This window comes from Mixophyes fleayi, chromosome 1, assembly GCF_038048845.1.
Source record: "Mixophyes fleayi isolate aMixFle1 chromosome 1, aMixFle1.hap1, whole genome shotgun sequence".
Lineage (NCBI taxonomy): Eukaryota > Metazoa > Chordata > Amphibia > Anura > Limnodynastidae > Mixophyes > Mixophyes fleayi.
Genome location: NC_134402.1, coordinates 443,536,482 through 443,563,100, shown reverse-complemented (window position 1 = coordinate 443,563,100; position 26,619 = coordinate 443,536,482). Strand labels below are relative to the sequence as shown.

At 41.0% G+C, this 26,619-nt stretch overlaps 1 protein-coding gene across 2 annotated transcripts; it reads left to right on the top strand.

The window, feature by feature from the left end:
* The first annotated feature begins 845 nt into the window (after nucleotides 1-845).
* On the top strand, nucleotides 846-26,018 carry SMAD4 (SMAD family member 4). 2 transcript variants are annotated; one of them, XM_075185527.1, is made up of 13 exons: nucleotides 846-1,025; nucleotides 9,430-9,749; nucleotides 12,504-12,678; nucleotides 14,589-14,618; nucleotides 15,293-15,511; nucleotides 15,667-15,726; nucleotides 16,578-16,697; nucleotides 17,276-17,389; nucleotides 18,328-18,378; nucleotides 18,521-18,704; nucleotides 20,552-20,720; nucleotides 22,291-22,429; nucleotides 23,292-26,018. In XM_075185527.1, exons 2-13 carry the CDS (start codon nucleotides 9,510-9,512, stop codon nucleotides 23,501-23,503), a joined length of 1,713 nt encoding a protein of 570 aa, XP_075041628.1. In that variant the 5' UTR covers nucleotides 846-1,025; nucleotides 9,430-9,509; the 3' UTR covers nucleotides 23,504-26,018. The 2 variants fall into 2 exon arrangements, with proteins under 2 accessions (XP_075041628.1, XP_075041637.1); XM_075185536.1 differs by lacking the exon at nucleotides 15,667-15,726 and having other exon boundaries at nucleotides 847-1,025.
* The last annotated feature ends 601 nt before the right edge of the window (nucleotides 26,019-26,619 follow it).

Sequence of the window (26,619 nt, the reverse complement as noted above, 5' to 3'; positions counted from 1 at the left end):
AAAAATTTTACTTGTTTTTTTTTTTGTTATTTCCTTTGAAAACTGACTGCCTGGGTGTCGGGACCAAGATGGGGTGTTTGTTGTATACATGTTTGGGGGGTGGTTTTGGTCCCATACTTTTTCTGGTACTTATATGTTTTCAAAATGACAATGGGCTTGTTTTGTCCTCTTTTATATATTGGAAGGTATAATATAAAGCAGAGTAGTTCCAGCTTTGAATGTGGAGATGTTGCCTATAGCAACCAATCAGATTCTAGCTGTCATCTTGTACAATGTACTAAATAAATGATAGCTAGAATCTGATTGGTTGATATAGGCAACTTCTCCACTTTTCTAACTTGCTGCAAACTTTCACCTTGATTTTACCCCCTTTGGAATTTTTTTAATTCAAAATGAAAATAGCTCTTTAATTCTGCTGTGTAATATTTTAGTTTACATTTATCTGGCCTATTTGGTGTTCTGATTTTTAGGACATATGATCTGCAGCAGATTGCAGTTAGCCTCTACTCCCCCCCCAACCCCTGAGGTGAACTTGCAGGTACTTGTAGTCCCACAGCAGCTGGAGAGCAATTCAGTCTCTGCACTGTAAAATAATCTGAATGTTAGACTTGAGAAAGGTCCCATGGATGTGGTAATGTGTATGTATACAGTGATTATCTCCACAGATGTTATTCCTGGGGTGGCCGCCCTCCCTTCACCTCATTCTTTCCCGCCCATATCCCCCCGACGGACACGTTCGTCAATCACCGCTGCTGTAACCATGGTGATGAGAAGGCCCCCGCCCCTCGCCTCGCGCAGAACGTTTGCCAGCCAGCCTCCAGTCACGCCCACTGGCTCCTCCCCCCCCGGCCCTCCTGAGTGTCCCGGATGTGGCCGTTGTTGCTGCTGCTGCGCACGCCTGACCCCGGGAGGGTTTGTTGTCTGCGGCCTGAGCCGCTCGGGAGTCCGGAGGGAGAGTCCAGGCCCGTGCGCTGCCCGTGCCCGCCGTGTGGAGGAAGGCCGTCTGTGAGCACGCAGGACCTCGGGTAATCCCGGGAAGGGATCAGGGGTCTCCCTCCTACAGGGGCCAATGATGGGGGTTGATATGTTTTACTGGCATCGGAGATAATAATTTTGTGTGCTCACCCCCCAGACATGTATCTATGTCTGCAGGATGCATATATATTACATATTGGGGGTAATGCAGCACCCACACAGCTAATGCATGGATCCATTACTGCTAACCTGGCCTCATAGTGTGATTATAGCAGATTTACTTCCAGTCTTGTATATTCTGTACCACAGTTGTCTTAATGTCTTGCAGTATTGTGAATAATTTGGTGCTAAACTTGCATTAATGCATCTTTAGAATGTCCTGTATTTTTTCCTTGCTCTTAATTTGGATCTTGACAATTGCTCCTCTAAGTCTTGGCACTATCCTGCCGCACGCAGTAAGGCGCTGCTAAATTACGTGGAGCCTTATAAATAAACAATATTGATAAGATGTGGTGGGCACTGATGGTGCCAGCCCAGGATAAAGCTGGGTACACACTATACGGTTCTCGTCCAATAATCTGCTCAATCAGCCGACATACGACCGCTCGTTCAAAAGTCGGGTCAGTGTGTGCAGTGAAACGATGGTCGAAAGTCTGCCCAAATGGACGATTGTCGCCTCATTTGGTTGGTCATACCGTTTAATATTTTCGTTCCAATCTCGTTTCCGCTGTGTAGTGTGTATAAACTTCCGACCGATCCACAACAATGAGTACGAAATTACAGTCATTGCTCACGACAACATGGCTGTAAAAAAGTCGCTAAAGGGACGTCCGCTCTTCCCTTTATCGTCCTAAACAAGGCTAGTATGTATGCAGTCCATGGACCGAGCGATCGGACCATCGATCGCATGTAAAATCGCTCGGCATAAAAAGTTGGTGGAAAATTCTGTAGTGTGTACCTTGCTTTAGTGAGCGACATTTTAACAAACTTGCAACCGGATTAACTCTGCAGCCATTTTTATGATGTGGAGATGACCTGAAGCCGATAGTGGTATCTGGCATTAGAAGAGACAAGACACTAAGGGTCTATGCATCAGAGCACGGTGAGCCATTAAAAACAAAAAAAAACTGTAGTTTTCTCAGTTAAATGGCTATTGCATAATGTATCAAGGTCTTATTTCAGGAGACAACCTACTTTACTTTTGTCTCCACAGTCCCCATTGATTACTATGGGGACTGCAAAGTTCTGCAATGCATGAAGCCTTAATAAGCTTTGTATTCCGCAGAAAGGTAACGCCATCTCAGGATGGAGTTACCGTTCTTATCCTGTGGGATTCTGCTGAAGCCTCTTCGGCTTTGCAGAATCCGTTACAGTGGTGCGCACAGCACTTCCTCCCTTCACCAGCAGCACTAGGCTGCCTGTAAGTCTGAACATTAGATCGCAGCAGAGGGGTGGCTTTGCTGGGGCTCCCAGAGTAGCCCCGGGCAAGATGCATTCAAGTGCTTAAAACACAGCGACGCACATTTAGTTGCACCGCATCTTATTGATGCACAGACCCCTAAATATTACTTTATCTGCACATGACCAATGACACAGTTTCCACTCCTGGCTGCAGACCGTGCCTACCACTCAACCAAAATCACTGAAGGTATCATCATCATCATCATTTATTTATATAGCGCTACTAATTCCACAGCGCTGTACAGAGAACTCATTCACATCAGTCCCTGCCCCATTGGAGCTTACAGTCTAAATTCCCTAATATAGATACACACAGACAGACAGACAGAGAGAGAGAGAGAGACACACTAGGGTCAATTTTAATAGCAGCCAATTAACCTACTAGTATGTTTTTGGAGTGTGGGAGGAAACTGGAGCACCCGGAGGAAACCCACGCAAAACATACAAACTCCACACAGATAAGGCCATTGTCGGGAATTGAACTCATGGCCCCAGTGCTGTGAGGCAGAAGTGCTAACCACTAGGCCACTGTGCTGCCCATAACCTTTTAAACCAGAGGTGTCCTATCTCAGTCCTCACGAGCTACCAACAGTTCATGTTTTCAGGATTTATTTAATTATGAAGCATTGTACAAAGCAAGGATTATTGCACCTAGAGGTTCGAAATGAATACAGAGCTAATTGATGCTGCTTATTTTTCCATGACTGGAGAGGGTGCAAAAGAAATACAGTTGTTGAGAAACGGTGATGGGTAACCTGATGCATTTTTGGGGCCCCATGGGGCGACCCTCTTACCTTCAAAAAAGGATGCACATTACTCTTCATCTCAGTGATAAGTTTAAAAAATACAGATAGTCAAAGAAAGAGACATCTATCTGTAATAACATATCGCCAGGCAGTTTATTGTAAGATTGCCAGCTATCATAAACAGATTTGACATCAACAATTAAAAATATGTAGACATTTAAAATGCAGATAAGCAATAAAAAAAACTAGTTTATTAACAATGTATATAACATGAACATCACTGACACAACCTCATATAGGCTAAAATAAACATTCCTAGTGCACATAGTGACCATCCAAAATCGAATATCGGAAACAAGAATTGATGCTAAAATGTCCTCCTTTACTGCAATTTTTCTGGAAATCCTCATTCAGGCAATAAACTGAATCGATATTCAAAATGTTAAATCATTCAATTAGCCACTAGTGTAATATATGCATGTTAATGGTCAGCTTTTTCATGCTGTGGTAGTAAAACCACAGTCACAAATATTGGTATGGTATAGTTCAGAGGTTCCCAAACTGGGTGCCGTGACTCCCTGGGGTCCTGCGGCGACCTCCCTGGGGTGCCGTGGCCAGAGCTGGTGGCAAGCAAGGTGGGTGACTACTTGGTAATTATTTTGGCTTCGGGGTGCCTTGAAAAAATTATGGAGACCCTAAGGGTGCCTCGAACTAAGAAAGTTTGGGATCCACTGGTATAGTTGGTAGATGTTGAGAACTTTCCCAGTAATATATAGGTACAGTCGGGCTTCCCAGATACTTAGCTGTGGATGACCTCTTAATACAGGAGGAAAGGTCATGTTGATTTGCAGCCTTTCTGTATTACAGTGAGAACTTAAGGATCCAAGTCTTTATCTAAACAAAGGTCTTATTTTTGTTCTTGTTCAGCCATACAATCATACAATTGACCACACTACCAGTGATTATATAATAACAATGTCTATCTTATCCAAGCCAAGTCCAGGAGTATATCAGTGTGTCACCCCTGACGCGTTTCTCTGCCCTCTTTTAATTGCGTTTCAGTCGGAGTAAAATGTTTACTTCTATCTGTGGCACTATTTAATGCAATCCCAAATGGTCACGTGACCAGCGACCCGTTCAATTGCAAAATTAGCTTTCCTATTGTCATGGCGACATCAAAGCATGAATGGGTTTGCAAAGGCCCGGACGTCTGCGTGGTGATTTGTTCTTTATGTGCTGTTATCGTTCCCCAGATCAGCAATATTACATTAATATCCATGAATCGGAAAAGTGGATGATAACCTCTTTATGTTGCCATACAGCATTCATAGAGTTATATGACCTGTTAGCGTGGTTCTTTTTCGATGTTTGGTTTAAGTTTTAGATATAAAGTGCCCATTCTGTGACCGTTCATTTATATATCTAAAAATCCCAATCATGACAGAAGTTAAAATGGAAAAAAAAATCTCACAATTAGTAATAAAAGCTGAAATTAGTAGTAACTTTTCTGTATCATTAGAGAAATAAGTATATATTTAACCGATCTCCTGATTTCCAGAGATGTATCACTTGGAATATAATAGAATTTTGCAGGTAGCTAGATATGCTGTTCATTTTTTTGTCATTGCAACCATGTCTTTAAACATAATGAAGCAGATAAATTAATACAAATATTTTCAAATCATCTTATTAATTGGAGCCTATGAACTGGAACCATAAACGGTGGACTTCTCTGAAGGGTAAATCTTTCAGTCTTGGGTGGAATGCCATAACTTAAACATAAACCTATTACTTGCCTGTGTGCCCACGATCCAGCAGGCTGTTCGCCATCTGCCGCGGTCAGGAGAGTCTGTCTTTATGATTAAGAACCCACCTTGGCAGGAGCTAGGGGAGCATCCCCTGACTGAAGCAGGTGTTGGTGAAACCCACCGCGTTGCACCCAAATTGCAGGTTACATTTTGTAGTTTTAAAAAGTAATGTAATCTTGCATACTTTATATTTTAAAATGTACCTTTAAAAGATCACTAAGCCCCAAAGCTGAGATTTTCAGATATAAACCTTGAAGGTAAAATACATTGCTACATTTTAAGCTGAAATTCCACTACAACACTGTTAAAAAGTAGCTCATATGGTTGTACTTCAGTTTTGCGTATTACAAAGTGCAGCACTTTGAATGGTTGTGGTGTTGCCTCTCCCTGGTGCTGGGATTGTGTGCTTATGTTGTTGGGATGTTTATAAACAATAGATATACAGGAAGGTGACACCACGCAGCTTTGTAACTGTGACTAGAGGTGACATAGCTAAATGATTTGTATTGTGTGTATATATCAGTATCCATCAAATGTTCCCGTATTCTAGGATACCTATTAGAGTATAATATGATGTGAGTGAGTTCTCTGTACAGCGCTGCGGAATTAGTGGCGCTATATAAATAATGATGATGATACTATGATGAATATGCAATACCATAATGTGACAATGGTGCTGCTTGTGTATGTGCTGTGACAGTATACAATTTGATAATCCTCTATAGGTGGGACCTGGGAATGCTGTAGTGTGTAATGCTAAATAACGATTATACTTGTTAGTACTAAAATAGGGTATTCTAGAAGGGGGATGGGGTAAAATTCAATGTGTATTTTGCAGCAGTATACCATTTATATGGTTTCTATATAAATGTTTGTACAATATATTTTTGTATCCTATAAAAGATCTATATCTAATATATACCTCATGCATTCTGTCGGGCATCTAAATGTAATGTACTATCTGTTTTATCCCTGGTGTACTTTAATTTTGTTGGTGTAGTAGTTTGTCAAGCGAAGCCCCCCAGTTAGGCTGGGTACACACTGCAAAATTTCTCCCAATGCAATATCCTTAACGATTTTACCAACGATTAAAAAAAAAAGTCCTGATCAGCGCGCCCATTCATGTGTATACACTAAGCACGGTTTAAGATTTACCTTTTAGATCTGTGCTCTTCATCTGTCATAAGAGATCTATGGACACTGCCGGTACTGAGTCAATACACACTGCAGATTTGGAAAAACATCGTTCCATCATTGAGCGTCGTTTTAAAAATCAAATGAAACTATACAACGTGGTTTGGAATGATTATCATTCTTGCAGCGAATGCACTAATGCTACATCAGGCCAAACGGTCGTTTATCGTGCGATTGGCCCAATAATCGGCTGAAAACCCTATAGTGTGTACCCAGCCTTACCTGGGGCCTTGTAAACCAACACTGTAATTACTGAATGACACTGCAGTAATCCCCGAACGTCCTTCTAACAAGTGCGTTGAAATGTTATACTTTTATATTACAACATATTTTTCACTTGACATTTAAAATGTCAATCGTTCCAGTCTCGCCAAGCCTTCTGTTCAATACTAAATGAAAAACCATGGTATGCCTGGTGGAATATTCATTTTGCTGCTAATTTCGTGATATCTAGTTATATCATACAAGGGGTTTACGTAATTAAGTTGTATTATTGTGTTTAATTATAGCAAGATGAATTCTTTTTATGCGTTTGGGGCAGATAATATTTCCAGTATATTTTGACAGCTGTAGCTCACAAATGTCTGAGATGCGGCACATGTGTTTTATGGCAATTTCATATTCCCTTAGGATTGTACACGTCTGCAAACCCATTAAGATATCAAGTTCACCGATGTACATTACTGCAAACCTACCATCAATCTGTTCTCTTTGCTCTCATTCGAGGCCACTAATGTACCTTCTGTCACCCTCAGCATTAATCTTTCACATCGCTTTTAAGACCTTTTCAGAACTGATGACCTGAAACAACACGGGCCGCCATAAGGGTTAATATCCACACAGCGCCTTTCTTTGACAGTCGTTGGCGAGTCCAAACAATTTCCTGTGCTGATATTTTTGGCCCGGACAAAGCAGAATTTTCCATGTGTGTTGTGTTTATGGTTGGAACTGTGGAAAGGTAGGAGGGAATCTGCATTGTCCTCCCCTTGTATGGGTATCTGCAGTGCTGATCATGTGCAAGTCTGCAAGTAACGGGCTTCTAGCATTTGTTGTTTCTGTGATGCATTGTGAGGTTGTGGTGTGCGCTCGGCAGATTGTGTGTAGATTACCGTCTCGTGAGCTTTGGGAGTCAAGGGGTGGGTAGTTAGGTAATATGACCTTGCTGGGCAGAAGTATTGTTTTATGAAATGAAGTTACATGATTAATGTTGGGACTTGAACAAAGCTAATACTGACTGTCGTGATTGCACTTTGTTTTAGTGGCTTTTTACACTTGTCACAGAGAAAGGAAAGAAAGTGAGTGTTTTTTGCGAAGTGACTATTGTAAATGCACAACATTTACTGCAATGAATGAGGGTGGAGTGGTACTTTTTAATTTATTTTCCACAACTGTTTTATTGCACAGCATAAACGTGAATCGAGCTGAAATCAAGGATCAGTGATCCTGTCAAAAACCCTCAATCAGCCATCGGGCATGGTAATGGGCAGCACGGTGGCCTAGTGGTTAGCACCTCTGCCTCACAGAGCTGTGGTCATGAGTTCAATTCCCAAACATGGCCTTATCTGTGAGGAGTTTGTATGTTCTCCCCGTGTTTGCGTTGGTTTCTTCCGGGTGCTCCGATTTTCTCCCACACTCCAAAAACATATTAGTAGGTTAATTGGCTGCTATCAAAAATTGACCCTAGTCTCTCTCGGTCAGTGTGTGTGTGTATGTTAGGGAATTTAGACTGTAAGCTCCAATGGGGCAGGGACTGATGTGAATGAGTTCTCTGTACAGCGCTGCGGAATCAGTGGCGCTATATAAATACATGGTGGTGATGATGAAAATATCTCAAGTGGGAAATAAATGATTGGTTTCCACCACATAACAATTCTGTTATATACAAAGTATATTGAAAAATCTAGAGCATGTGTTTTTATATTCTTAGAGGAGGGTAACACTTGCTTTATGGAGCCAATTATTTATCACCCGCCATAACAACATCTCTTTAGAGCTCTACAAAACTGCTTCTGTTTTTGTATGTTAGGAGCATTTTTCAGAGTTTATATGAACAGCTAAAAAAGAAAATCACAATTTTATTTATTTGGTCCAAACTTGTTCACAGATTTGTCCATCCTTGTCTAGAGTCACTCACTAGTTCAGGTCCACCTACTGGTATACTGAGATTAGATTACATACTGATTTTGGGTAACGCTATTTGTTGTTGAAGTTCTGTTGTTGTTACTTTGTGTGGGTACTGGTCAGAGCAGGAATGAGGGACGCTAGTGGCTAGAAGGAGACGGGGATCTAGTCTATGTACTCGTTGCTCCCAATGGTCAATACAGTGTGAGTGGCCATCAAGATAGTTGTTAATAGATCACTATGAGGACCACATTGTCTGTACTGACCTAAACACTGGACAGACCCGAAACACTTCAATCTGTGTCTATGATTTGTCTGGTGGATGATATGTTTACCAAATGTTGTTTCCACTTTAATACTCATTAAAATCATTAAAATGACATGATTATTTGTCTAAAAGTGGACTTGTCTGTCTTAGTAAAACTGTATGTTGTTAAAAACACCAAAAATGTGTTTATTTTGTTGTCTGTTACAAATGGAAAAGACCTATTGTACCTTTCTGTTTTGTTTGCACAACTACTATTTGCATACTTTCTAAATGTTATTTGGGATATCGTACTTTGTACATGAAGAATACGTTTATTTCAAAAGTCAGTAGCTGTTAGAATTTTCAGCAAAGTGTTCATCATTTTCTCCGATTATTACTACTTTTTATTGTCGGCAATATTGCAAGATAAAACTTACAGTTGTTTATAGATGCAATTTTAACATCTGATAAGATTTCTTTGTATTGCAAGTTTTATATAGTTTTAAGTTTTCTGTTAATTGAAAACCCGATAGCGCTGCAACAACTCCTCAATTATATTTTATCTATACAATCTGTTTGCAGCTTGTGTGCAGCTGTATCAGGAGTGGTTATCTGCCGCAATCGGTATTCCAGCGCTCAGTGTGTACCTATATCTGTTAAATCCAATACTTTCTAAATAGCTAGAATGCTGTTGAACCTGTCTCTTTCCTCTGCTTGCATAGACCTGTAGATATGCCATTGGTGTCATGGAGACCATACAACACTAAAATTTCTGTAAGAAATAGCAAACATATGTAGGTAGTGTTTGATTGTGCTTGTAATGTGTGTGACTACCAGGTCACTTAATACTGACACCTGTGTGTTTACCTCTGTCTAGGACTGTAGGCTCTCTCCGCACTGCTGCCTGTAACTATTGGAGCGTTGAACTAAGCAGAAAAACTGGATCCTCTTGACAATATGTCCATAACCAACACCCCCACAAGCAATGACGCCTGTCTGAGCATCGTCCACAGCTTGATGTGTCATCGCCAAGGAGGGGAAAGCGAGACTTTTGCAAAGCGGGCCATTGAGAGTTTAGTCAAAAAACTGAAGGAAAAGAAGGATGAATTGGATTCATTGATCACTGCAATAACTACAAATGGAGCCCATCCTAGTAAATGTGTCACTATCCAAAGAACATTAGATGGGCGACTTCAGGCAAGTACATTTTCTTCTATCAACTGGGGCAGTTGTAATAGATTCGTCACTATTGTTGTGAACCAAATACTAGTTTGTTTGGATTCTGCATTCTGATTTGTTACCTATAGATGTCAGTAGAGTAGTGTCGCATAATGGCGGTGTCATGAGAGAATGCAGAATACTTGCAGGGTGACCAGGTGCTGACCTCAGTTCCGTACAATTAAGTATTAGTATCCTAAATTTTTACTGTCAGTTGTTGTGGCCTTCAGAGCACTTTGAGGGAGATGGTGAGTATTCATTTGAATCTGCGACTTGTTATCTCTCTTATCCCTCTGAGATTTCCCATTGAGCCAGGGGCGGTTTAAGGGGGGGGGGGGGTTTGGCGATATTGTCCCCACTCCCTTTTTGACAGCTAAGGCTGCCTGCGGCAGAGACAGGCAGGGAGAATGTGCTGCCCAGCTGCTCTGATTGTGTTTAAAACACAATCAGAGCAGCCGGGTAGGACATAGTGTGCAGCCGCAGGCAGCAGGCCCCTGCTAGGGGGGGTGATTGCCCCGATCGCCCCCCTGGATCTGCTACTCCATTGAGCAGACATGTACGTCCCAGAACGGAAATACTCACTGCCAGAAAGGACTATTTTGCTCACTAGGGGCTTAGCTGAAAGTCTCAGGAGTTTTCAAATTATAAACTAGCAATCATTTAACAGGTCGCTGGATTTTCAGTAAGCGGTATATTGTTTTTACAGTCTTAACAAAGCTCAAAAAATGATGCTTATTCTAAATCTCCAAGCAAGAGTTATATTTTATTGTAGGTTACATCCGTTACACAGGATCTTTTGGGATTTGCTGCACTAAGCGATATGGCTCGTACTGTCATCTGTGGGAGTAATACAGATTCTGTGCTTGGCTGTATTGGTGTGAGTGTAATATTTACACATAAGCGATGAGTGGGTCCTCTGATGTACATTTATCACTTTGCTGCATAGTCCTTTGTGCTTCCGCTATATCTCTCTGCTCTTGCTGTGTAGCCTGGAGAGCGCATAGTGCATAAACCGCTTGCTGGATTTAATGCTCTTTCCTTGCTTTGTATGTTTTTGCTAACAAGGCACTATGTAATATAGCAATAAAATGACCCGCTGAGCGATCCTCTTTCAGGTTGCAGGAAGTCTATATTATTGAGCTGATGCTTCAGGATTACTCTGAACTGAATGACACTCCAGATTCTATCACATCGATGTCCTGGGCAGTTTATAATGTGGTTATTTATGTCACAGGTGAAATTTAGGAAGCTCTGATGTGACCCTTAAGCCCTTCCTTGGGGCATATCGAAAACATACCCAGTACAGACATTTTTGTAATTATAAAATGATCAGCATTTGAGTGGAACAGAATTTTGTCCTCACGCAGGGTAATCTGACTTTCTCTGGACCAAACAGATTTTTTTTTTTCCCCTCTGAAAATTAACAGAATACTAATACTGTATTAGCTAGACACTAACAACAGTCCATTCCCTGTCTACACATATTATTTCTTTACATCTTGCTGGACCCAACTCCCAAGTGCGTTGTGACATGCTCGCATCTCCATAATTCTTGAAGTGGGAAAGACTTCTCACCACTGTGACACTAAGCACCAATCTCTCTAATTAATTAACTGTGACATTACGTTGTCTGCCACGGTTATGGGTGATTGGCTCCTGGCCCTGCTGAAAAACTGAATACCCATGTCACTCTGAATAAGAAACTGCTATTTGGGTAGAAATTGAGCAAGTGATGTTGAACCCCCCTTAAAATCCAAAATATAATTTGGTACGCTCCTGTCTCTACCACCCTTCCGTCTTTAGCGGTCTTGTCTACCTGAGCATGCTAGTGTACCAGTTATTTCACTCCTGACTTTTTGTAGGGATCGCAGCTCGGACCCGAGCTTTCCGTCAATGAGATGCTATTGTGGGAGTTAAGTGATCTCACTACCATTTATGAACTGACCTGTGTACGTGGCTTTGACTTTTTCAATAAATGGAAACTTATTCATACACAACTCTTCCACTACCATCAAAATTTGGGACTGTAAGTGGTAAATTCTAAAACGCGCAGTCACCACCATGACACGAATTGAATGGTTATGTACTCAAGGTTTGAGACCTAGATGAACGATCTCTGTTTCTGGCTATTTTGCAGATCACATTGGGGGTTAGAATGAGTTTTCAAGATGCAAGGGAACTTCAAGGAAGTTTCTCACCTGACCAGCGGTTGTAAACATTGTTATCCTAAGTAATCCAAACACAAGAAAGTTTGATCTTCATTGCACATTCACAATCGCTTTATAATATTATTTCATATTATTTTCTCTTCCTTTAGTTTAATACTATTGATATATTGTGAGGAGCACCATATTTGACACATTAATCCATACCAAAGATCGGGATAGGGCTGTTCTACAAGCTGCAATTTTTTGTTTTGTGCTGATTAGTACCATATAGAAACATTAAACATCTAATATCACCATCAGATGCGGTCTAGAGCAGATGTCCTCTTGAGCCTTTACACGCTGTGAATTTTACTCACGTTTAAGACAACCTAATTGATCAGCAGAATGGCAGTGTGTACAGCCAGCCCGACCCTTGCAGTTTATGCAGAATGTTTTAAAACCCTCATCTTGGTAAATTGGTAGCTCTGTAAGGCTTCCTGATGCTGTGTAGAGTTGCTCTAACATGCCGCTGCTAGCACACTGTGTAATGAATTGGTTATAGATGTTATTGTATGTTTCCTTACAGGTGGCTGGCAGGAAGGGCTTTCCTCATGTTATATATGCCCGTCTCTGGAGGTGGCCAGATCTTCACAAGAATGAGCTGAAACATGTTAAATACTGCCAGTATGCCTTTGATCTGAAGTGCGACAGTGTCTGTGTGAATCCTTATCATTACGAGCGGGTTGTGTCCCCTGGAATAGGTAAGAGCCATTCGTGGCATTTTATTTTTTTGTATCTATTTTTGGAGAATTAGACTTTTCCAACACAGTTGACATTAGTTCTCCACAATGGTGCACAATTCATCATCATCATCGTTTATCATTGTTTGTTTGTAAGGCGCCACGAAACTCCTCCGCACTGGACCGCCAGAGTTAATAATCGTAGAAAATAAAGTTGCATTAAAGAGAACAAGTACAGACAAGGTTGACATGAGACAGCGGGCATAGAGGGCAACGCTGAAACAATTGGAGCTAGTGGCACACAGAGTGGGCATGGAACAGGAACTGGTAGATCATGCAGAGGGTGTAATATCAGGTGGGGGTAGGATAGACTATAGTGAGGAGGTAGTTTTGAGAGGGTGTTTGAAATATTGACGGTTGGGGAAGAGTCAGGTCAGACGAGGTAGGGAGTTCCATAAGTGGGGGGCAGCACGGGAGAAATCCAGGAGGCTGGAGTGAGAGGTGGTTACCAATGAGGATGAGAGGCGTAGGTTAGAGGCAGATCTAGTGATGAGGTTAGCGATGTATGAAGGGTGAGAAGCTTGAATTGAATGTTGGAGAGGACTAGGGGAGACAAGGTGTGAGACCATTCCATAAGGGTTTTCATAACATCCTGTGTGAGAAAGGGGTGTATTCTGGTAACAGGACAGTGCAGGGGGCATGGTGTGTGGAGTGAAACTGATGGCAGAGTCAAGTGTGTCACCAAAGCACCCGGGAAGATAGTGATGTTAACAGTGAGGGAGATGTAGGAGGGGTTGTAACACTAGGAGAGGGGGAGATGATGAGCTCTGGGTAGTGTTGGAACAGCCAGGTGGTGATGGCAGAGAGGCAGTTGGACACATGATATGAGAGAGATCAGGGAGGAGAGGTAGATCTGTGTGCCTTGGACATAGATGTGGTACTAGAGGCGGAAGGAGCATATAAAGCAGAGAGCCAAGAACAGACGCTTGAGAAACCCCAACAGATGGAGGCAGTGAAGGATATGTCCATAATTAAATTCTTATTTCTATTAAATTTTTTAGTTGAAAAACATATGATACATGTATATTTGCTCACGATTTCTGAACGATTTAATTGTTATTGACCAAACTGAAGATGTTTTGCTGGACAGGTGGCCTCCCTTGAAGTCTGTAGCGCTGCTGTTTGTTATGGTCTATGCATGGGTTTTACAACAAAGCCCTCTGAAAAAAAACTAACGTGGGAGAACCACTAGATGGCGCTGTTTTTTGTTCACACTGGGAGGGGTGGAAAGTGAATGAAATGCTTAACTTTATATATCTATGGTGTATGATTAAATAAGGAAAAATAAATAAAATAAAATAAATCTCTGGTCTGTATCAGTAGCTCATAGGAGTGTCTTAGACATTACACAATGTGGAGGAGAACGTTTTTCCTGGGGGTCATACATTTTGGAACAGGGCTTAACAAATTGTGATGTGACCTGGTGACCGGAGGTAGTCCCCATACTGTGCACTCAGCCCTTGCTGCAAAACTCTTGTGGCATCACATTTGGGATTTCCTTGAGGAATGAAAGTGACTGACTGCGGAAATAGCGATTCACAATTTTTCAGCGCTTTTCCTGGAACTGTTTTCTTATTGCTGGTGTAATGTTTTTTTATGCAAGTGCACAGGTGTGTAATGTGAGATGTGTAAGGTGTTTTTTTCTTATTACTTGTGGGTTCATGCACAGGCTGTGTTTTGGTCCTTTATGAGGGGCACACAGACTTGCATGTAAAGTGCTATAAAAAGGGAATTAGGGCCATTAAGCAAGAAATGTGCATTTCACAAATACTAGAACATCGTCTACACTGTGATTGGCTGCAGCAGCTCTGGTATCGCATGGTGTGTGCGATTATATTACACAGCTGACTCTTGTAATCTTTCTGTTTCAGACTTGTCTGGGCTGACCTTGCAGAGTACTGGTAAGTAATGCTCTCCCTATGACCGGCTACTTTATTACAATAGGTCAGGCTTGGGCTTTTATCGCTAAACTGTAATAAAATTGTCAGTCTTGCTGTATTGGAGGTTGCTCATTACAGTACATGCCTGCTTACCTTATACCTAAATATGTAATGTTTTTCCAATAAAGGGTTTCTGTCTGTGAGTATAAAGGTAGTGCCCTCCTACGCGTCTGCCCTTTTCTGCAGAATGGAAACTAGCACAGTGAGGTGCATTTGTAACTACAATTTGTTATTCCTTCATGCGTAGCTTGTACAATATCCCCTAGTTGTGTAAAGAGGAACAGGATGACCAAATGGAGTTCAGAGTACACACTTGTTGGACCAGCTACGTTCAGCACGGTGTAGAGGCACTGGCCTTTCACTTGACAGAGGGGCACATAGTTCATCTATGTCTCTGGAGAAGCTCCATAATGACAGTCTGATGAGGGCGCCTAGTGATATATTACTAAAAATAAATGTTTGTTTGTAGCGCAATGTTTAGGATGTATCTCAAGACTAGATATAGAGCTCTTGATGAATGTAGCTTTAGTTACATACCTTGATATATTTAAACAAATTGTCCCTGATCTGCGTGACATATGTATCAGTTTCAACACACTGACTGATTTGTCTGCCTATAACCCTTTGTGTTACAGCGCCATCTAGCTTACTGGTGAAGGATGAGTATGGCCATGACTATGTTGAAGGACAGCAGAGCATGCCATCTTCAGATGGACATTCCATCCAGACCATCCAGCATCCGCCAAGTAACAGGTCATCCAGTGAGAGTTACAGCAATCCTTCCATGATGGTGTCCAGTGAGCCCAGCACCCCCAACGCCTCCAATTTCTCCAGCATCCCCGTCCCATCGACAAGTAAGTGACGACTGCTGGTGACATCACCTCTCTGTAGAGGGAGACCTCTGTGCAGTATTTATTCAGTGTGTTGTTTAGCAGTAATAGTGTTAGGCCATCACATTGTGTATTGTAGTTTGCTGTGTTTACCTTCTTTTTATATATTGGCATCGCAGCCCTCCTGAACATCCCCAAAGCTGCTTCCAACTGCTGCTTCCTCTCTTCTCCTCCGTCAGGTAAATAGATAAGCCTGCCAGTCATGTGGTGGGCATCTAAATAAATGGAGCTGTTGAATCAAGAGGAGGGTTTATGGGGTAACTGCATTCACTGCCAATGGGTGGCAGTGCTGAGTACAAGGAGACTTACTACACCCCCCTTTCGTTATCATCACCTATTGCATCATGTTCATGTCCCGGTTTTATCAAAATAGCTATGAAATAGTTGAGTGGGCTGAACGCTAAATTGGATTCATTTTATTTAGAGGAGATTGTGTACATGATAATGATAGGCTGCTGATTCTCTGTAATTAAGAAATTGGCTTAATGTTACTGCCGTTGTATTTCCAGTGACATTATGTAGACACACACAAATATTCATGAGAATATTAGTACGAATCCTCCCAATATCTGAGCGTCGCTGGTACATAGTGAATGGATAGATGTGAATAGTGGCGCAGCGGACAGAATGGCCGACGTCACTGTGTTTGTAACTCGCCGCTTCTAAGCTCTTCATTTTGTATCTGCCACATATCGCCTGGTTCTTACCCCTTGAGATGGGGGTGACACAACCCTGATCTAAACTTGTCGGTTTTGCTTTGAGAGAAGTAACATTAGTACATATTAGTGTTCCAGTATCTGACGCAGTTTATTTTCCCTCTGTCACAGTAGATTTCATGCTGCTTTTCCGTTTGGGAATCCATTGAAACCAAGCTCATTAACGCTGCCAGGGAGGAAACGGATGTGTGACAGGAGCTATGTGTTGCATATTTTAGAGTTGCTGAGTGATCTCTGTACTGAAACTGCAGGCTGAGGGAGAAGGATATTGGCAGTATCGATCTAGGAAGACTGACGATGTTGTTTTCTCCTAGGTCAGCCCACCAGTTTATTGGCAGCAGCGCACTCTGACGGACTGCTACAGATCGCCTCCGTGCCTCCTCAAGGGACACAGCAAAATGGCTTCAACGCTCAGCCAGCCACATATCATCACAGTAAGTGGCTGCAGGCTGTCAGACCACTTTTCTTTTGTAACATTGCAATATAAAACCTTTCTGCGGTAACCAGATCAAAGTGAGCATCAAAAGTACCCTTAGTGCAGGTTATGTATGTGCAGGGGTGCTGTCCTTTTACCTATAAAGTGGACCGGTCGCCCTCACACAATGGAGGTGGCTGTCTTATGCGCTAAACATGAGAATGTGGGCTGTCTGTTCGCTAGTAACCCATGCCTCTGTCATTGTACCAGTTCCTTGTGAATTGACGGCTGAATATCGGCTCGGCTCAGAAAATGGCCACCTCCGCTTTGTGTTGGTAACCGATCCACTTTAAGCAAATAACATCAGCGTTCTGTACCATTCACATATTCAACAGGGCTTTTCTTTTCCCTCTTCCTCATGCCGACATTTGACACCCGAGGCTGAAACTCCTCATCACCCCATGATACATTGAGCAAGTCATTTTGTTGCACAATTCCATAACTGCATGGTGTTGGGATTCCCACCTGAGACATATTGCTGACACATCATCTAGACAAAGGGCTGGCGTAGTAACCATCTTCTGTATGATGTTGTAGGCAGTACCACAACCTGGACTGGAAGTAGAACAGCAGCTTACACACCCAATATGTCTCACCACCAAAACGGACATCTTCAGCATCATCCACCCATGCCCCATCCTGGACATTACTGTAAGTTTATTTTCCAATATTGTTTTTAGACATTTATCAGAATCATCCACTTTCTTTCTTTACGGATTCTTCACTTGATTCTACATCATCTCCAAGACCACTACTAGTTGGTTTGATGCCAGTTTATAAGGGATCACCCGTAGTGTGTGACAGTGATTGTTTAGGGAGGTGACTCTGTGCTTATCTCAATGTCTCCACGTACAGCTGGGACTCTCATAAACCTTTCCTGTGGTCTATATTGTTGGAAAGTCTGTATTGACATTAGCATGGCACTGGTTGTATCCCAGGGCTTATTTCTTCCTCTGTATTTTAATAAGATTACTCTCTGATCAAATCACTTTGTTCTCTTAGGACAGAACCGTAAAAGCGGCTGTCTTGAGGTATATTTTTAGAATGTCTTAAAGGACCAATATACGAAATTGAAGTTTAAATGAAAGAGAAAACGTCCTCAAGTTTTACAATGCTGTTTTTTTATTATTTGTATATCTGGGTATGAATGAGACTTGTTTGATGTTTTACTATCTGCTGGAAGGGGGGGGCATGTAATGCAGCTCTCTCCCGGGTAATTCTTCTGTACCTCAAGGCTCTCATGCTGCGAGATGTGATTGGTGAATGTAAACTATATATTTGGATTAAAAATCCCAAGAGGCAATGTTAAGCCTGGTGACAGTTTCTGTTTAAATTGTTGCTTTTACTGGTGTTCACAAATGAGCTTCAGACGCTCAAAGTTCAGTAAGATCGGGAAAGGGAGGATAATGAGATGAGTGAGGGGGTAACAGTCAGACTCTGTGCAGAGAAATATATATCGGAGGTTAAAGTCTGCATTGGATACAGGAGGTAGTCTGAAATGGGGAAACTTCCTCATCAATGTCACAAGATGTCCATATTGGGTTTAGTGGCCCTTTAATAAGAAACTAAGTGTATATTTTGTCTTGCAGGGCCTGTGCATAATGAGCTTGCATTCCAGCCTCCAATATCTAATCACCCTGGTGAGTACTAATGTTATCTAGCTTCAGGCTCTTGTCTTATTCTTCTTTAGCAGGATCGATTTTTCAGGTTTCTATTTTGCCCTCCGCTTACCATGTAATATTTGGCGCCTAGCTCGGATAACACTAGTGTTGTTTCTTCCAGCTCCAGAGTATTGGTGCTCTATTGCTTATTTTGAAATGGATGTTCAGGTGGGAGAGACCTTCAAAGTCCCTTCAAACTGTCCCATTGTCACAGTCGATGGTTACGTAGACCCGTCTGGAGGTGACCGGTTCTGCTTAGGACAACTGTCCAACGTACACAGGACAGAAGCCATTGAGAGGGCAAGGTACGTAATATTATATATTCCTTAAATGGAGTAGTAATTACTATTGTTACAGCGAAGAGTTTCACAACCGTGTGACCTGTGTGAATTAAATGGCAACTATAGCCATATTCAGTATATGTATCCTCTCTATAGTCAATTATAAGTGAAACAGTCATATTTGTATGTGTAATTTTACTATGCTGCTGCTTCTCTTGTGTGTGCATTTCTAACAAGCAAATGCTACTGCTTTGATTCTCTCCATATATAGGGAGGTGTCAGGAACAGACTCACAGTGCCCCTACTTCCAGTTCTTTACTGTATGGGGTTACATATTTATGGAATTGCCCCCAAAGATGCTCTCGCATCCATACACACCTATGATCTGCCTCCACCCATTAGATAAGGGCATTAGGACCCCCAATATATGGTCAGACACAAGTTAGTATTGCGCACACCAGCATTCAAAGGGTTAACACATCGAAACTCTGTCACACAAACGTACCTGCTGGCCCACACTAGGCTTGTTAGTCAAATGGATTGACAATTCACACACCAGCATTCAAAGGGTTAAGATGGGCAAGCAGTACTCTTCATTTAGAGTATCAAGGACGAAACTTGTTACATTTTTCATTTAATGTACAATGGTACAGGGCATTTGGATATAATAAAAAAGAACATGTAAGAAATGACATACCAAAAATAACTGCAATGCAGTTGTAAAAACAAAGGGGATGAAATTACAGAGAATAAAACTTCTATATCATGATCTCTATGCCGGGCACAAGTCAGAATTAAATGGACAGTCCTTCAATTAGATAGAGACCCCAGGAGCTGACAAAACACCCTCTCCCACACAGGATATTTAAGCAGGTTCAACTGGGAGGACATTCAGACTGACAGTGTATATGTTAATGTGGGGCAGGAAATGTCGCCTGGGTGTCGATTATAGTTTGTCCAAACCTTTTAACCTTCCATAACTTTTCTTGGACAAATCCCAGAGACATAATTCCCCCTTCAATAAACCAATCATATATTCCACGCATTTGCATATCACATATGATGGAATTACAACAATATCAAATAGCATTCCCAAAGATATGATTCCTGTGGTATTTCTGTACATGTGTTATCTATACTTCACAACCCTTGTTCGGTTTCTGCACAAGGGTTTTGGCAGACTTGATTTCCCAAAATCTAAAACATGAAGGCATCTTCTTTGAAGTTCATATCTGACATATAACATAGGTAGCCTTTATCTTTTGCATTCGCCTAAAAGGTTCTCGCCTGATGATTTCATGTAGCGAAGCTGCAGCAGGTTCATATTGAAGGCGAGTAGTTTTCATTTGTTGCACAGCTGGAGTGAGCGCTCTTGTGTTGTGCCGCAGTGCGCTCCGGATCTGTCCTGTTTGGCGCCATTGACAGTCCTGCCCTAAAATAACATAAGAAAAAGCAGAAATCTCAGAACACAGCTGAAATGAGTCTTTCTCCAAATACTATGCAGCTACCAGAAATATATACAACTGTGCTGTGACTACAGTTTTCTTGCCCTCACATTTACAGCAGGCCCGTACACAGTATTTCCAGTATTCCACTGATTGCTGCTGTGCTCATTTTTTACATGACCCGTATATAAGGTGATCCTAATCTCTAGGTCTGTTTTGTCCTCAGACTAATGTCACACAGAGCTACAAATCTCTAATGTGTCTGTGACTTCTAATAGCCTTGTAATTTTCTGCAGGTAGGGACTTATCCCACATGTATTATAAATGTGTCGGGGGTTGTGTGTGTAATATAACCAGACTTTGTTCCATAGACCATATGAGTAATGTACCCTTTGTGCTGTTGATTATTGTTTCTCTTCCACTAAGGTTACATATCGGGAAAGGTGTCCAGCTGGAGTGTAAGGGTGAAGGGGATGTGTGGGTCAGGTGCCTCAGTGATCACGCCGTCTTTGTACAGAGCTACTACTTGGACAGAGAAGCCGGTCGCGCGCCTGGAGACGCGGTCCACAAAATTTATCCAAGCGCCTACATTAAGGTAACACCAGGAGCACTTCACCACCTCTTCCAGTGATCCTCTGTTTCCTCTAAGGTGCTGTTGGTGAGATTTAGTCTTTGACTGAAGCTTTATTTTATGTCACCTGGGCGATCTATACACTGCTCTCACTAATGGTAACATGCTGTGTGTGCTCCCTATTTACATGGCGTAATGAAGATAAAACCAGAAGTGCCCAGTTGGTGATGTACTTAGCAGATAGTGTGCTAAGGGTACTCTCCAATCATATAGTATGTTTATCTGTATGTGTTTGTAAGATGATGGAGGAATCCACTAATGGTAGTCCTGGGCGGGGGGTTGTTTGCCGCTGAATATCCAGATAATAGGGTAACAAGAGAGCAACGGGACTTCTAGTATCAAAATAATGGAAAAGAGCAGCCGTACTGAACCCTACGCGTGTATGTATGTTGTGTAAAGTGTATTTATAGCGTAACTGGTCTGATCATGGACTACAGTGTGATCCAGAATACAGAGATTACGGAAACGTAGAGTGATCATGATTGTTATGCATCATATAATATTTAGATTTAACTCCTCCAGCACCAGAATGTTGAGTTGTGTGCTCACTCAGGAGACGAGGCTGATTTTATATGTTCAGCACTGATATGATTTTGTTAGGAATAACTTTTTTTTTTTTTTTTTTTGCACTAATGGAAACCCTTTGTTCATTGTAGAATATATTAATAGTCCAGTGCTGAGTCCTGACTGTAAGCTCTTGTATTTTTACAGCCTGTGTTCCCAGGTTCTGGCTATCACCTATAAATATTGTTTGCAATTCTATTATAGCGTAGTATAATACAGACTATAGACCACCTATATGTTACATTATAACATATAAGTGGCCACGGGAAAGCTAGAACCTGGGAACTCCGTCTAGAAAGAATAATATGTATAACTACCTACAGCTAAGGCCATTCTTCTGTGCCATTTTCTGAAACACCTATATTATTGCTGCCTTATCTGCTTTTCAGCTTGGTCAAGACATATTACTACTTGTGTCCCTGGTCAAGTAAATGTTTGTACTAATATTACATCTAGAGGCACAATTTGGTGTAAACCACGGCAGACACTTGGTTTTCTTGTATAACCGCTCTAGAGGGATTAAAGCTGATTCCTGATTGGTTGCTGAGACCTCACTTTTCACCTCAATTTTGTGCCCAAATGCAATGTTAGTAAATTAACTATTTACTTTTAGTGTAATGTTATGCAGTTAGGGTCTTTTCATGATTGGTGAACTTTGCACATTACATCAAAAAAGACCCATTATGGAACCTCTGTATACAGCAAATGCTGTATATTCATTTTAAAATAGCTTGAAATAATCTGTACAATAGGATATCTGTAAAATCTGCTCAACTGACCGGCATCCTTCTGAAGTGGCGGGTATCCAAGTCATTGCCTTGCAGTCTCCTAGGTAATGGAGTACAATTTGGTGACTGTAATCAGGCATGACTAGTCTTTTTATGTTCTGTATTTAAATTCCGTTGTGACATTCTTCTGCTGACAAAAACTAAACAAAATGTGCTAACAGCTTCTTTGTTCTTTTCTCAAGGTGTTCGATTTACGTCAATGTCACCGACAAATGCAGCAGCAAGCGGCCACGGCGCAGGCGGCTGCAGCGGCGCAGGCAGCAGCGGTAGCTGGAAACATACCTGGTCCGGGATCTGTGGGTGGGATTGCACCAGCTATCAGTAAGTAACATACGGATTTCAGTCATTGTAATGAAAGTGCTCCTTTAAGCATGTTTGTACGGTGAGTCCTCTTACACAGCAGGTATTCACATGTCTCTATGAATACCATCAACTCACAGAACCAATGAAGTTTAATCTTCATAAATAGAACTATGCAGATTATGGTGAAATTACGAAGTTCAATAAATCATGACGAGCACTCAAGGCCACGTACCATATATATGATGGTGGAAGCTTATATGTATTCCTGAGAGGATCCTTCAGTCTTTTGTTGGAGAATAACACACTTTATGGCTTTCCCTTGGAACTCAAAGGAAACACATATATAGTGTTATATGTAAATGAAAGTAATTTACATATTTATAGAGTTTCAAAAAAATATTTTTGTAAAGTTCAGAGAGACTCCTGTGATTGACACTTATTTGAGATTCCCAAGATGTATTCAAACCCAGAAGAAAAAATTAGATGTAGTGTCATTTTATAAACTTTAATAAATATGTATTGTACGTGCTTTAAAAATGATTATTTATTTAATAAATAAATGATGGAACAATTGATGACGTATTGGGTATATCTGTGGCTCTGGGAGTGGGGTAGTAAATGGATTTGGGAGAGGAGGTTAATCCCTCTTGTATTATCAGACAATGTTGGGCTGTTTTCTTGTTTTCCCACCCCTGAAACATGTATATATTCTGTTTATTTCACTCTCAAATCCAGTGTGTGATTGTCAGCCTGCTGTTTGTCTGATGGGAATTTCATGACTACTTGGAGCCGATTTGACTTTCATAGCTAAACAAACCTGAGCAGACAGGGCGTTTATCTCGCACACACAGCGGCTGACTGACCATGTGTTTCTCTTCAGGTCTCTCGGCCGCTGCAGGGATCGGCGTGGATGACCTCCGTAGATTATGTATCCTGCGGATGAGCTTTGTGAAGGGTTGGGGTCCCGATTACCCAAGACAGAGTATAAAGGAGACCCCCTGCTGGATTGAAATTCATTTACACCGCGCTCTCCAGCTCTTGGATGAAGTCCTCCACACCATGCCGATTGCAGACCCCCAACCTCTAGACTGATCGCCCCCAATAGGGCGCCATCATAAGTGGTATCAGTTACATTGATTGAGGACTGAAAAGCGCAGTCACCTTTGTAATCCTGAATATATATATATATATATAAATATAAATTTATGCACATAGCTTTTTCTCCTGCTTAGTCAGGGCCGAATTAGAGTTTTTGGCCCTGTTATTACTATTTTTTAACTGAAAAAATATAATTTACCTTATTTGTTTTTAAACGGAAGCAAAGTGTCTTATGTGGTGTAACCTGCATAGAGATCACTTGGGGTGGAACATGTGCCTGAAGGTGACCAGTTACTTGCTCATTTAAAAAAAAAAAAAAAAATTTAAATTGTGTTTGAGAAACTTGCCTTGAAATAGAAAAAAAAAAAAATCAATGATTGAGCGAGCGGACTCATGCGTTAAATATTCATTAGTGGCAAACGGCAGCGTTTACCTTCTGCAATCCGCCAGTTGGTGCGACTAGAAATCACAGTTTATCCGTTTCATCGCTGCAATAATGAGATCTGTGGAGGACATTGACGTTATTTGTGTCTGTAGACACTCTGCTATGAGCAGACTAATGGTAGATTTACTAAATAGGTAACGTGCAGGTGTTGTCCAAAGCAACCAATCAGATTCCAGCTATCATTTATCTTGTACATTCTATAAAATGACAGCTAGAATCTGGTTGTTATGGGCGACACCTCCACCTTTCCTCTAGATGTTTTAGTAAATCTATACCTTGTGTAGACAACAAACGTGATTCCTGTGGGCTTACAGCAGGTTCCACACAGATCCCGGGGCCCAGCTTTCAGAGTTTGTCTGAGCACTGAATTGATTGATTTCCCAGTTTTTTTTACATTGAAGTTGTACATTTGTATTTGAGCCGTGCCCAGCAGCCGGACCATATACTGACACATGATTTTAGTTCTATATTACGAAGTATAAAGAATTCAATTTGGCTAATGTTAGAATTAGCCATCCCCCCTTTTTTAATGCAAAAGACATATCTCCTTCCCCTATTCTGGCAGGGGTTTTCATGTTACTACTGTATTTTAAATTTAATTAAATTTTAACCCTTACAGCGCTTGCATCAGAGTGCCCCCCCCCCCCATGTTTGCGGAATACACTGAAAGCCGTGCAGTTCTGTTAACAATCTACATTTCTATCCAGGTGGAAGCTAGTCACATGGCGCTCAGTCTGAAAGCATTTTACTATGACGACACAGTTATATTTTATTGTTTTACGCCGCCACTTTATGCCTAAAAGGCTTTTCAAGAGCCTGTGACCTTTTAATGTATAAATAAAACCAAATAACTGGTATTGCTATTATTACACTAAACTGACTCTGGATAAGATCAATGTGTTTCCTAACGTTCTTGTCTGTTTTAATGGTTATGAACTAATTTTGTCCCTGTTTATTCTGTAACTTGTTCAACTCGCTGGTAACATTTTCATATTATGTTTGATTGCAACAAGCGGTTAACCATGGCTGACTGCGACGGAGCATTTTAACGTGCCCCTCTTGCCCTTGTACAGTGGCAGCTGCTATTCTGTGTACTGTAGCTAATATCTGAGAATGCAGGTTATGAATTTAGTGACAGATCTGAGGCATTTTCTGCCCCAATGACTAAACTGCATTTTCAATAATTGTCCAGCCTGCAGAATCTTATCTATCACCACTGTTTGAGGGGATACTGGAAGGGTGTGGGGGGGGGGGGGTGGATGCCAGATCTTTGGCATAGATGCTTATAGTTTTTATTTTAACAATGGCTAAAAGGTGGTACATGAGATGGGATGATATGGAGTAAAAGATGTCATTTAGAGAAATAACGTGTCCGATGCTTTATCCTCTTAGAATTGTGACGGCTCCCATCCATTGTACCAAATTAGTAATCTGTTTCTTTCTACAGTATGTGTCGTAATTTTAGCTTTAATTGGTTGTCAACCTTTGAGCAAGCGCTCCGTTTCTTTAGACCCCTCCACATGGGGGAAGGGGCTAACTAAAAGAGGCCGTGTCAAAAATTGTACAGCCCCTTCAAGAAAGCTTGTTTTGAATATGATATGACTTTACGAACACATAAAAAACATTTTTATGCAATTATAAGTTTCTAAAACCATGAACATTTCAATTCAGATGGAACTGCAAATCTCTATCTCTATTGCAAACTGTAATGTTTCCTATTGTATATAATGATTTTGTTTTTCCTCTTAAGTTGCCTTTTTTCTTAACCTTTACTAGTTTTACACAAGAAAGCCCTATGTACACCATGCCATTATGGGGTCTGATCATTCAGTGAGGCCCTTGTGTGTGTATATATATAAATTAGTCACGATGGTATGACATATTCAGCAGAGAATATGTATGCTTTTTATCTAGATATTAGTACCACAACATACCTGATTGCATAATGTGGTTTTACTTTTATATACTGCATCAGTTGTAGTGTCTTCATTTGTTGACTTGTAAAGTAGAAAGTGACTTGTGTTCTAACAGATTACTAATTCTCAATAAACTGCTATTTGTTTATTCCGTTTGTATCTCTTTATTACAAGTGACTATTTCTTCTCTCCGTCGTGTATTGATAATTATCCTGTGCAGAGGCCTTCTAAAGTTTATTAGGTTTACAGCTGTTGCAGACTGCATATTAAGTCAAGAGGCAACAACCGTGTGTTTCTGAGACATAAACAGGCAATTTCAGGCAGAAATCCTAGTTCACGTATCATAAGTTATTACAATAAGTTGTAGTACCCACAATAATGATTTTAATCTGATAACATTTACGAGTTTCATTACATTTAGCATTGATTATTGCTTTCTTTTCTTTTTTTTTTAGTATGCATTTTTTGTAAATTGATACTGAACAATCTATTCACTTAAAAACATTTTACAATAAGCAGACCTTTAAAAGAAAAAAAAAAAATAACCATGGTTCTGTTAATGTGAAGCGAAGCCCCAGATTTTAGAATATCATTTAAATAACCATTTTTAGACTAAAACCTCTAACCATAGCATAACTATAAAGCATTTCAATGTACTTCTATGAAACCATTATCCTTCACTTAACATCCATCGCTTTGCTGATAAGTTACTATTCTGTAATGTATTAATACAATGACTGATTATTCCA